We start from the raw sequence: 13,193 nt of genomic DNA on the forward strand, positions 1-13,193 counted from the left end.
GAAAACACCTTTATGGACAGAGGAATGGGGAAGGTGGGTGTCCATAGCTCCTTGCTTGTTCCCATTTGTTCTCACTGGATGGATTTATCATGCTGACTGTTTCTGAGAGGGAAAGATGCAGATCCAGTCCCAACAGTCAAGCCAAGACACCTTTTGCAGCTCCTGCCAACAGAGTTTTATTGGGCACATGTTGGCCCCTCCCCAGTTCAGATCCCTTGTACAGCTCGCACTCAGGGCCCTCTTTTCCCAACCAGTTTGAGGAACTGTTCCATCCTCTGTCAGGCAGTGTGGGCTCTCCTTTTGTATGGTCCTATTATTGCTACATTCCTTTATTGGCTTTTAAATGATTCCTAGAAAAACACTCTTGACAATTGTCCTTATTCCCCAGAGCCTGAAGTTTTCATGGATCATGGGATGGTTTGAGTTGGAGGGACCTTAAAGCTCATCCAGCGCCACCCCTGCCATGGCAGGGACACCTTCCACTGTCCCAGGCTGCTCCAAGCCCTGTCCAGCCTGGCCTTGGGCACTGCCAGGGATCCAGGGGCAGCCCCAGCTGCTCTGGGCACCCTGTGCCACGGCCTGGCCACCCTCCCAGGGAACAATTCCTGCCCAATATCCCATCCATCCCTGTCCTCTGGCAGTGGAAGCCATTCCCACTTTTCCTTGTGAATTGTCTCTTTCCATGTTTCCTTGCAGGCTCCTTCAGGCCCTGGAAGGCCACAGTGAGGTCATCCCAGAGTTTTTTCTTCTCCAGGTGAACAATCCCAGCTCTCCCAGCCTTTCCTCCCAGCAGAGCTGCTCCACCCCTCTGATCATCCTGGTGCCTTCTCTGGATTTTCTGCAGCAGCTCCAGCTCCTCCCTGTGCTGGGCCCCAGGGCTGGGGCAACTCTGCAGGTGGGGTCTCACTTGAGGGGACACAGGGATGACCACACAAAGGAAGAAGAGAATCCGTTGAGCTGGAACTGATGCGATGGAGACTCGCAGGGGATCTGAGCCGGGATGTTGAGCTCCACTGTCGGCTCTGGTTCCCAGCAGGGCCCTGCAGCTCTTCTGTCTTTTGGGACATAGGACATGGACTGAAAATGTGTGACTGGGGCAGAGGAGATCAGCTTGAAATTGCTTTCTCACTTTGAGATCTTCTTCCATCAGACCAGGGCTGATGGAATCATCAGATTGGGCTGGTCTTGTCCAACAAGTCAAAAAATGTTTGGGGCTGACAGACACAGCAACATCAAAACTGCAGGATCATCCTTTTCATGGGAAAAGAGACAAAGCAGGAAAGATCTGAGGAGACGAAGTCACAGCTGTACCTGGAGTGCATCCCTGAGAATTCTCTTTGGCTTGAAAACTGAGGAACAGCTCCAAGCAGGCCCCAGAGCCCTGCAGGAAGCTGTTCTCCCTGAGGCTTTCTCAAAGGAAAAGCAGGCAGAAGTCAAGATGGACAGGGACTGGGTCCCAACAGAGGCAGGAATACAAACACCATGTGCAGCTTGTGCCTGTTTGATAAAGAGTTCCCAAATACACAAAGATCGGGTTTGAAAATGCCTTTTTTTAAGCAATAAGCAAAACTAAAATATGTTTTTGCATTTCAATAATAATAATAAAATAATATTTAGTCTTCCATAATAACAGTTGCAAAGATAAATGAAATCTTCTGGACCACAGCAAGTCTGGTCACAGAGAAAGAGTTCATTCCCTCTGGAGATAAATTATGGTAAACTGGAATAAAGTGCAGGAGGTCCTGCTTTCATTTCATGCGAGTGGAAATCCACACTCCCAGAGTCACTGCATCCTTTTATTTTCTCCAGACAGTTGAGGGGTCTGAAACTGGTTCCATCAACAGTTTCCTGTGTCAGGTAATTCTGACTTCACGCACGTTGGTGAGGATAAAGGCAGCGATGAAGCAAAGGTCACTACAGTAGTTGATAACCCCACCAGCTGTAGTGGTGTCACATTGGGTGACCATCTCCCCTGTCTTGGCCTCTTCCTGCCCCTTCACACCTCCAGTTTGAGCTTGCTGTGGTAGCAGAGCCACCAGTGAGACCAGGGGATGACCACAGGGTCCTGGCCAGCTGCAGTTGTGCTGTAGTGATGCCGCCCCAGAAACTCCCTCAGCATCTACACTGAGCAGGGAAAATTATGTCCATCTTTGGAGAAAAAGGCATTTCCCACTCACCTTGTCCTTCCAAACCCTTCGTTTCCTTGGAATGTCTCACTCTGGCCCCACAGCAGCCATTCCTGTGCTGCCTCAGTGTGAGTCCAGCCCAGTCTCCTCCAGAGTGCCCAGGGCTTTGCTCTTAATCCGGAGCTTGTGTGGGAGGGCAGCAAAGCTCCGGCCCTTCAGCTGTTCTTCCGAGGGGAAGGGTAGGCTGCAGGAGGGCGCAGGAGAAGTTTTGGGCACTTGTTGCTCATCATCTTCATCCGACACCGCGGTGCTGCTCTCCTTCCTGGCCTCAGCGGTGCCAGGGGATGGGCACAAGAAGCAGGCACTGCCCAGCCAAGGGCAGGAGAAGGGGTGTTTGTCTGGGCAGGGGTGGCTGAGGAATGGAGAGCAAACTGTGGGGCTGAATGATGCATCAAACCCTTTGGGGCTGAAGGATTCCTCAAACCTTTTGGGTTGCTGGAGGCCACGTGTGTCCATGGGATTGGGTTTGGAGTCGCAGCCGAAGATGTTTGTGGAGGGGTTGAAGGTTTTGCAAGGAAACTCAGCTGGTTCCAACACCTTGGGCACAACACTCTTCTGGGCAGGGCAGCAGGAGTCACCAGCAAAGGGCTCCACACCCAGCAGGGGTGAGGCTGCCCGGTGCCCCCTGAGGTAGAGCCCAAAGGGGCAGCCCTGGTAGGGGCTGGACACGGGGCTGAGGAGCCCGAAGCGCAGCTTGAGGGAGAGCAGCTCGGCCCTGAGCATGGCGTTCTCACGGCTCAGCATTGCTAGCTGGCTCTCCATGGCCACGTCGTTGAGGCGCCGCTTCTCCCGCGAGCGCTTGGCAGCCTCGTTGTTCTTGCGCCTCTTCTCCCAGTACATGGTGTCCTTCTTGTCGTCCGGCATGAATTCCCTCTTCCGCCGGGAGTGTCCGCCCGTCTTCCCCAGGAGCAGCTGGGCCCGGCCCCGCTGCAGCACTAGCTCGCTTCGAGTGGCCAGGAAGTTCTCCATGGTGGTGGAGAAGGCAGCTGGGGTTCTGTTGGGATAAGAACACTCATTAGTTACCTCTAATGGTGCTGTTAATTAGTGCCATTGGGTAAATTAATATCAGAATGGGGTTGTTTTTTGACTCTGTGTCTTAGGTTGGAAATGGGGGTGTGTATTCTATCCCTGTCTGTCAGACGTGGGGCAATTATCTGCTGTTCATTGGGCAGTTTTCTTTATCTGTCCCACAGCCAGTCCTCCCTCCAGGAGATCTCTTCTGTTCATCGGCCATTAATTATTAATTATCTTCTGTTCATGGCCAGTGAGTGTCCCTGCATGGCTGAGAAAATTCCATCATCCCATGGGGAGATGCTCTGCCCAGGGGAGGAGCCAAGCATTCCTATCTGGATACAATCTGACCTTGGGAACACCACAGCAGCCTTTGCCCACTGCATTCCCAGAGGAGCAGCTTTCTTCTCCACTGCATTCCCAGAGGAAGCCCAGGCCCATCTCCAGCAGCCCTGGAGCTTCAGAGGAAAACTCCCTCCTTGTGCAGGATCCCTGCTCCAGCAGAAGCACAGCTGGCACTGCAGGAGGGCTGAGCCACCATGGAATGGGACTGCTGCCACCACCCTGGCCCACAGGGTGTCAGGTCTATTCTAACTCTGTCAGGGTTGTTTTGTATTACTGCATTTTTATTTTATCTTTTTTTAAATTTTCTTCCCTAATAAAGAACTGTTATTCCTATTCCCATATCTTTGCCTGAGCCCCCCTTAATTTCAAAGTTATAATAATTCAGAGGGAGGGGGTTTGCATTTTCCATTTCAGGGGAGGCTCCTGCCTTCCTTAGCAGACACCTGTCTTTCCAAACCAAGACACTCTGTTACGCACATGTGAATGAGGACAGCTTCTCCTGCTTATTCCTGTCATTTTGGAGCCAACTTTTCAAAATATTCAGATTCTCTAACATTTTCAAAATATTCAGGTTCTGATGTGTCAGCATAACAATCAATCAATCAATCAATCAATCACATCTCACCCAGGATATCCAAAAACTGCGTACAACCGAGCAAACCCACACATTTCGTCGACACAGAGAACAGTCACACTTTATCTAAGTAACTTCAATCGAGATTATAAAAATTAGTACTGATCTCCTACTCATCTCAAGCTGCCTTACAGAGGAAATAAGAGTCGCTAGCTCTGTTTGGGAGATAAGGAAGGCACAGGGAGAAGAACTGATTTACCTCAGTCACGGATTTTGGGTAGGAGCTGAAGCAGGCTTATGAAACAGCTTTGCTATCATGGAATGATTTGGGTTGGAAGGGACCTCAAAACTCATCCCATTCCACCCCCAGCTACCAGCAGGGACACCTCCCACCATCCCAGGGTGCTCCAAGCCCAGTCCAGCCTGGCCTTGGGCACTGTCAGGGATCCAGGGGCAGCCCCAGCTGCTCTGGGCACCCTGTGCCAGGGCCTGCCCACCCTCCCAGGGAACAATTCCTGCCCAACAGCCCATCTAAACTTACTCAGTGTCCATTTAAAGGTAATTCAGAAAATCAGATCTCTTTTTAAGGTATCCCAAGCACCCAACAAATGAAGCAGGAAAGATCTCTGGAGGATTTTAAGGATCAAACAATGTGAGAATGGATTAAATGAGCTCCATCATACATACACAGAGCTACACAAATACTGTACAGCAGAAAGGTGAGCACTGACCCTAAAATGCTCTTCAAGGCCTTTGATTCAGTGTTCCACTGCTTGTAGATGAAATCTTTATTTATGCATGTTTAGAAACCTTCAGTACCGGCCAGTTGTAATCACCAGTGACCTCTGCACAACTCAGTGCTGCAAACCAGACCAATTCACGTCTATTCCCTCTCCCAGTTTTCCCAGTGTGACCAGAGTTTTGTTCTGGTTTAAACAGGACAAGTCCCACCACAGTGCTCTCTGCACAAATCAGTGAGATTTTGTAATTAAATACATTTGGAATGCATTTATTTTCATTTCTCCCTAAGCCCTGGAGATCTCAAAGAATACACAAAGGTTCTGAGCATAACTCAGAATGAACAAAACCAAATCAAAACAAAGAATGTCCTTTAGCATTAATAAGTTTGGGGTAATTCCTCCAGCTTTCGATCAAAATTACTGCTGACCTAAAAGCATCAAAAGGAGACTTTCAGCTAGTGGATTTGTGGTTTTTCACAGTGTCAAGAGGCAGAAATGCAGTTTTTTCAGGGCTTAATCACTTAGCAGGAATGTTTCAGGTTTGGAGGTGACGTGAGTTGTTTGTTGAATGAGTCAAAGATCTACAGGTGGCTTTTCCACAAAGTAAACTCCTCACCCACAGTGGGCAAAACAGGTTGTTCTCTCACCATCCTTCCCTTGCTCCTGGTGCCCATCACAAGGGGATCCTATGGGAAATTTCAGGATTACTGCTCCCAGTATTACCTGTTCAGCCAGCCTGGAAAGCATGGGGGAAAAAGGAACCCAAAACAGGCATTTGTGAGACAGAGCCTGAGCAATGGACCTTCCTGAAAACCAATTTTGTTGAACTTTCCACATGAATCCAACCACTCACACTCCAAGTAACGGTGCCAAGGTGGGACTTTCCTTCAGAATTCAACACTTGAAGCATATGGACATGAAATAGTGAGAAGTGAGGGTTGAACCCAGGTGGAAAGGGAAGAATCAAACATTTCCACTTCCAAGGAAGTGGGGAAGGCTGGGAAGGAGGCTAGGTGTGAAGGGGGAGGCAGGGGAAGAAGCTCTTATCGGAGGTAGGATCTGGCCTTTTAAGGTCAAGGAATGAAGCCTGAGCTGGGCCAGTGTGTGAAAGCATCAAGGTTTGGGCCACAGAGTCTCACCTCTACCTGTTATTTTTATCTGCAGCCCACAAAGTCACACCTGTGCCCACACGAGCCTCGGGGCTCTTGGCGAGCGCGGCCTCCAGCAGCAGAGAGCACAAACTGACACCGAGCCCGTCCCCACAGGCCCCAGTGGAAATATTAATATTTGCAGTGACATTAGAGCACTTTGGTCAGGTGAATTATGCAACCAAGAGTTTCTAAGGTGCTTCGGTGTCTGTTGTTTCTGCAGCTGGAAGTATAAAAGAGATTTACCAGCATCTTGCCTGAATACAGGCCGAGCTCTGTGTTATCTGCATCCCAGACAGAAAGCACCAAAATATTTGTAAAATTATGCTGTTTCTTTGGTTTTCACCCCATTTTTCGCACTGTATCCGCTGGTTCTGTTCAGACAGAGCATCTCTCAGAAGCTCTGCTTCTCTAGAGAGCAGCCTTTGAGCTTTACCTCTGAGCAGGCTGAAAGCAAGGCATGGTATTTACATAAAGATTGTTAAATGCATGAAGATAAGCAGTAAAACCCATCCTGATCACTTCTACGATGCCTCTGATCATCTGGGAAGGGCTAAATGTGCAGTGCCCTGGTTTAATGTGCCCCTCTGTGAGGGTGAGGACGTGCTGTACTCAGAGGTTTGCATTTGCTCTCCACTGCCCTGCTCAAAAGATCCTCATTCTTGCTAAAAAACTTTTCCTCCCACTAAAAGAAGTCCCTTGTAGGGCTCAGCTTCAGAGATTTGGTTCAGCACTATCTCCCCTCCTTTCCCTTATCTCCCCCCTGAGCCACAGATCAGAGGGGACTCTGATGAGTTGGACTTTCCAGCAGAGTGTGCAAAACCCTCCAGGAAAAACTCGATATCTCAGCGGAACTGATTCAGTGCTGCGCCCTGAGCTGATACACAATCAAACCACCCCGAAATCAGCTGCTGAATCTCCCTTTGCTTCAAGCCCAAGGCAAGCCCTCAACCCTCAGATTGTTCTTTTTGTTTCAAGGATGCAGGAAAATTAAAATAAATCCTGCCAAGGGCCACCGGAACAGCTTCTCCAAAGAGAAATTTTAACTCATTATTTCTCAGGAGTAAAGAAAACGAACTGGGATTATCACAGAGTGTATTTCAAAGAAACAAGGAGAATCTTCATACAGCACAACTAAAATTTGGAGTTCTTTGCCTCAGGATAATGTAGTCATCAAAAAAGGGTCAAAGATCAGGCCTTGTTCAGCAGCGAGTGGTTATTGATATACAGCTGAACCACAGGTTTTACCTTGGGATTAGAAAGGATGATGTGGATTAAATACAAAATTCAATCCCTGTAGTATCATATCTATATTTTATTATTCTCAGTTTTCTCCATTTTTAATGTGTGACTCTACATTTTGCTATGTCTCTTGATGGCTTCTCTAAGTTGCAAAATGTTTCTTAAATCTTTGCACCTGTTTATCTTTATATTAAAAAATTATATCTACAACAATCAATAAAAATTTGGTGTTTGAAGTCTCATTTAAAAGCACAGCTGAGAGGAGCATTCATCACTAAAACATCAAAAATAAAACCCCAAGCATAAGTCTACATATATTTTAATTAAATAGGACAGTCAACGTAATATAAAAAGGCACAGAGTGACTTGGCAGAACTTCCCTGTGTTGGAGATTTCTGTTCTTGGCTCTGAAGTGAAAATGGTCAATTTTAAACAAGCAAAGGGAAGGAAATTTCCAATTGTTTTTCATAAAACACCCAATTCCATTATGAAATTCACTGCCCCACAGACAATCTTTGGATCAAATTTTCATTCCCAGTTGCCTGATCCCACTGGCTTCATCACCCAAATATATAAGCACCAATCCACGGGAACATCACTGGAATTTACCTTTATTAAACTGGGCTCAGAATCTGGAATTTGGAGTTTAAATCACTCAGTTTGAGGCAAGTTGCCCTTGCTTCTCATCAATATAAAGGAGCTTGAGAGCTGCCTATTTTTTGTCTTTTAAATTATCTCCTCCTAAACTAAATCAAAATTCAACTCTTAATCTCAAGTCACTCCAGCACATCAATATCAAACCCACAAAAGTTATTGAGAATTTGCTCTGATAAAAAGAGATAACTCTGATATTTTTCACTGATATGAGAACTTACAGTGATAAGATGAGGCCCAGGTGCTGATTTACATCAGAAACCTCTGAAAACTTCTCCTGGGGACACTGTGCTGTACAAACACTGCAAGCAGCAACCAACTTTTGATCCCTGCTGCTGCTTCTTCACATGAGTAGTAAGAAAAAAATTAACCCTGTGGTTTGGTGGTATCTCAGGGTGCTCTTTAAAGCTCCCAGCCTCTTTAAGATAAAAGGGCTCCACTCTAATTACTCATATTCCTGAGTATTTGACATTCACACAGCACAGTGGTTAACAGGAGCTGTTGAGGAACACCTATTACTCACTTCTTATATCTCAGTGGGAAATAACGTGGTCTGGTGATGAAAAGAGGCACAAAAGGAGCAAAACAGAACCCAGTGACCTGTGGCAGCCACTGCTGGAGGACTGGAAGCTTTAAACTCAAATTCAAACCAAAACTGACTCAGAAACAAACCCAGTGTGCCAAAGCCCCAGTTTGCTGCGTGTCTATTTTGAAAACACCAAATGATTGTTGGCTCCAAGCATTAAATATTGCTGCAGGTCCAGCAATGGATTGCAGGGATTTTAATTTCCAAAATTAGGCATTTTCACCTTCAGCTTTTCTAAAATCACTCAAACTTTTCATTGCTTTCTTGGAAATTCAGATTTCAAGATCCCAGAAGGATTCTCTGGATCAGATTTCAATTACGATTCATTATTATTACTATTACTATACACATGGATGCTGAAATCCCCAAAATCACCTTTTCCTCTACAGATTTTAGGTCAGAAGGACAAGATGAACTTCCTGATGTGCTAAAATTTTAAGCTCTAAGCTATTAAATCACCATCTCCATGGCCTAATCACAACAGGTGTATTGTTGGAAGCTCAGTAGAATTAATTTTGTCTTTTTGTTCTTGAGGTAAGAGAGTCTGAAGCCTGGGAACCCACCCCGAGTTACCAAAGCAGCTGTCTCCTTGATTCCCCAGGCCCTGTGGTCCAAGCCCACAGCTCTAAAGCTGCTCTGCTCAGGGTAAGAAGCCTCAGAAGCAGCTCAGTTATTCCTCAGGTTGGAACAATCTGACCTCTAAATTTGACTGTGGGTCTGTGACAGACTGTAAGGCTGTAAAACCCTGAAAAGCCCCGAGGTTCTGCTGAACATCTACAAGTGGCCGAGTTTTGCATTTCTTGGTCTGCAAATGCCTCAGTGAGAGCTGCTGAATAATCACAGAATCAGAAAATAATGACATTTTCACAGTGTTTGCTCCATTTCAGTTGCTTCTGTGCTCAAGAAATCTGACCTGTCCCACCCTGGTTCAATGCAAGATATTCATAAATGTGGGGTTTTTTTTAATTCTGGGAAAGGACTTTCAAGAAATCCTTTTTACTCCCCTGTTTTATTTCATAGTTTGGATGGATAGTATTAACTCTGGGACAGTTTAGAAATAGTGGAATTCGAGTATTCGAGATTCGAGTACTCGAGATTCGAGTATTTCGGCCAAAATCTGAAATGAGCTCTGGAGTCCTCAGGATAGGATGGACATGGAGCTGCTGGAGTGAGTCCGAGAAGGTACCAGGATGATCAGAGGGGTGGAGCAGCTCTGGGAGGAAAGGCTGAGAGAACTGGGAATGTTCAGCCTGGAGAAGAGAAGGAAAACTAATAATGGCCTTCCAGGACCTGAAGGAGCTCCAAGAAAGATGGAGAGATAATATTTCCAAGGGATGGAGGAACAGGACACAGGGAATGGCTTCCCACTGCCAGAGGGCAGGGATGGATGGGATATTGGGCAGGAATTGTTCCCTGGGAGGGTGGCCAGGCCCTGGCACAGGGTGCCCAGAGCAGCTGGGGCTGCCCCTGGATCCCTGACGGTGCCCAAGGCCAGGCTGGACAGGGCTTGGAGCAACCTGGGACGGTGGAAGGTGTCCCTGCCATGGCAGGGGTGGAACTGGATGGAATTTAAGGTCCCTTAAAGCCCAAACCATTCCATCATTCTGTGATTGTATGAAAACTCAAAACAATTCAGATCTCAGTACTTTCATATAATTTATGCTTATTTTTTTTTAAGAACTAAAACTCTCCTTGGAATTCAATTATGTCAGAAAAACAACCTGGATGCTACATAGCATTTTACAAACATCTTTGTTCCTTCTGTTTCAGCACCCATTTGTTGGACCCTGCCCCAGCAACACACAACATGAATAACGGAATTATTCTTTTTCCCCATGCCATTTCTTTGAGATATCTGAGCTCTTTCATTCACATCAAACACTGCTGAGAGAGGCTGGAATTCCCCTGAGCTGACTAATGCCAAACAACCCAACCTGACCAAGAACTCCTGACACTGCCTCTCACTGAGATCACACTCGAGCACAATCACAGGGACCAGATTGCAGGAGCAGCCTCTCCATATCAGACCTGTCTCATTCAAAATATCATCTATAATACCATCTATAATACCATCTATGATAGCATCTATAAGGAAGGAAAGAACACACAAAGCCTTTGTGCTCCTCACAGAGGGCAGGGATGAACCTGGCAATTCCTGGGACATTTCCAGCAGCTGCTCTAGGGCTGCAGACAGGAACCTGCAGGGTGTGGCTGCATTTACCTTGATGGCACTGCAGGAAAACTTTTCCTGGCACTGGATCTTCACTCTCACGATGGGAGGAGAAGAGAAGGAGCCCAGGAGCTGAAGGAGCTCCTTGGAGGAGCAGTTGGATGCCCACGAGCGATGTGCAGCAAGTGCAGCCCAGTTTCCGCCCTCCTCCCCTCTCTGCCTACCCAGAGGGATGGAAAATTCCATCTGCTTCATGCTGAATGTGACCAAAACTGCTGTCACAATAGGGTTTTTTCAAAAAGTGAAGATCGATGAGCAGAGATAAAGCTTATTATTATCTGAAGGTTACCCCACAGGTTACAGTGATGCCTCGGCAGGAGGAAGAAGTGAGAGGCGGCCACGAGCCCAAGGTAAGTCCCTTCCTCCCCACAGAACGTCACTGCAGGCCCTGAAATCCAGGAGGCCTAAACTGAAATCTAAAATTAAGCACAGCCTAAGAGGCTTTTTTTTTCTGAGACAAGGCCAGAAATGCTGGCTCAAGCAAGAACTGCCATTGGCCTTAACAAGTCAGGGGTTTCTGTATTGGAATTCTCAGAACTCCAATTCAGAAGTCAAGACCCACCAGGAAATAACTGACCACATTTCTACTCTTTTGGAGGTGCAACCATACCTGGCCAGCAGGTCTTGAGGGCACAAGAAATCCCTATTTTAAAAGCAGAGTGGAATTCTGTCACTTGGGTCATTTTTTATCATTTGCAGATGACAAAATCCCCCTGCTCTGCCGAAGCTGAAAAGGTGCCACTGTCACCAAGTCCATGACAACACTTCCAGAGGAAAAGCAGAACAAATCCTTATAAAAATTTCCCCTCATTTTCCAGATCTATCCAGCAAACACCAGTCAGGAAAGAGCTTTTTCCTATATTTGATATTCCCAATTCCTTCTTTCATCTTTCCATGAATCTTTTTCACAATGCCCAACCCAAAATATTTTGTACAGCCCATGAAACTTCCAGGATCCCCATCCTCCTGCTCCTTGAGTGGTTCCTCACAGCAGCAGCTACAAATTATTCCTGATTTACCAAACTGAGCCAGGCCCTGACCTTATTTTTCCCTGAGCCCCAGAGACACACACAGGCAGTAGATCCCACGGGATTTTGCAAACCCAGCCCGATTCCAGCCCTAAGAAATTACTTAGCTTTAAGCAGACAAACTGAAACCAAATCCAGCTCTCCCTCTCTTTCTCCCAGTCTTTTCCTGTGCCTAATCCAAGCACTTCCAGAACTCAGGGCAAGAGGGTCCCATTTACAATAGTTTCTGCAGGACCTAAATAAAACTCCCTTCATTGCTTCTCCGTCTGTTTCAGACCATTCCCACTGAGAAGTGCAGAATGTTCAGCAGACTGGCACTGGAGCATCTCAAGGACCATGAATTTCTGCACATGGCACCTTTGTCATTGTCTCCTTCTGGTTACAAACTGTGGCTGCCCCTGGATCCCTGGAAGTGTCCAAGGCCAGGCTGGACAGGGCTTGGAGCAACCTGGGACGGTGGAAGGTGTCCCTGCCATGGCAGGGGTGGAACTGGATGGGCTTTAAGGTCCTTTCCAACCCAAACCAGTCCGAGATTCTGTGATTTTATGACAATTTTCTAGCATGAACACTCCAATCCTTGAGTTCTTTTGCAGAAATCCTGTCACAGGACCTGAAGTGCTCTAAAAACTTTCTTTTTCCTTTTGAAAGGAAGCAAATCATCCCCTCCAGGCTGGCCTGGAGGCTGCCAGGCCTCCTCCACTCGTGCACGTGCCAAAGGCACTCTCAGCCCAGCCTGATCACATCTCTCACTCATTAATTGCTAATATCAAGACTTTCTCTCAGAGGTTTCCCTTTCACTCTGCTATCACAGGAAATAAATGAAACTTCTGAAGATTTTTCAGGCACAGTCAGTGCTGCTGAGTTTCCGTAACACACAGAGCTGCTGGCAACCCACAAAAGCTGAAACTGCTCATTTCAACCCCAAATCTTGGTGCCTCTGTGCCCAAGGCAGCAGGGTCCTTATCAGGGCTTTATCAGTCTCAAAATGCTGGCTAAATAAAGTCAAGGCTCTAAATTAGTATTTGGGTTTTGTCTGAAAGTGCACTCGAGCTAAATCTGGAGCATTTCCACTAAAGCTGCTCAACTCCTTCCAGGTTTGCACCCAAACAGCAGAAATAAACAGCCAGGCCATGACAGAAAAATGCAAAAACCAATAAACCCTCTCTTCCATCCCCTGCTTATTCCAATCTTTGCAATATTCCAGTTATTGCAATATTAAGAATCACAGTAAAAATACACAAGGTGGAAGGAGGAAGAGTTTCTTGACTCCACAAGAAAATAAAGATACTTTTCCTTTTCGAGACAAAGGCAAAATCTGCTCTTAACTCCACCTTGCCTGATTTTCTGCTATGAATCACCCCTTACCTGATTTTCTGTTATTTATTACACCTTACCTGACTCATTTTAATTACCTGAATTATTGCACAGCTTTGGAAAAGGAGAGAGCTG

General features: G+C 46.6%; 1 protein-coding gene across 1 annotated transcript; it reads right to left on the bottom strand.

Moving 5' to 3' along the window:
• Positions 1-206: 206 nt before the first annotated feature.
• On the bottom strand, positions 207-9,497 carry NFILZ (NFIL3 like basic leucine zipper). Its single transcript, XM_068173825.1, has 2 exons — positions 8,122-9,497; positions 207-3,180 (listed from the first exon to the last, which is right to left on the bottom strand). Exon 2 carries the CDS (start codon positions 3,153-3,155, stop codon positions 2,250-2,252), a length of 906 nt encoding a protein of 301 aa, XP_068029926.1. The 5' UTR covers positions 3,156-3,180; positions 8,122-9,497; the 3' UTR covers positions 207-2,249.
• Positions 9,498-13,193: the final 3,696 nt, after the last annotated feature.

Source organism: Anomalospiza imberbis, chromosome 27, assembly GCF_031753505.1.
Source record: "Anomalospiza imberbis isolate Cuckoo-Finch-1a 21T00152 chromosome 27, ASM3175350v1, whole genome shotgun sequence".
Lineage (NCBI taxonomy): Eukaryota > Metazoa > Chordata > Aves > Passeriformes > Viduidae > Anomalospiza > Anomalospiza imberbis.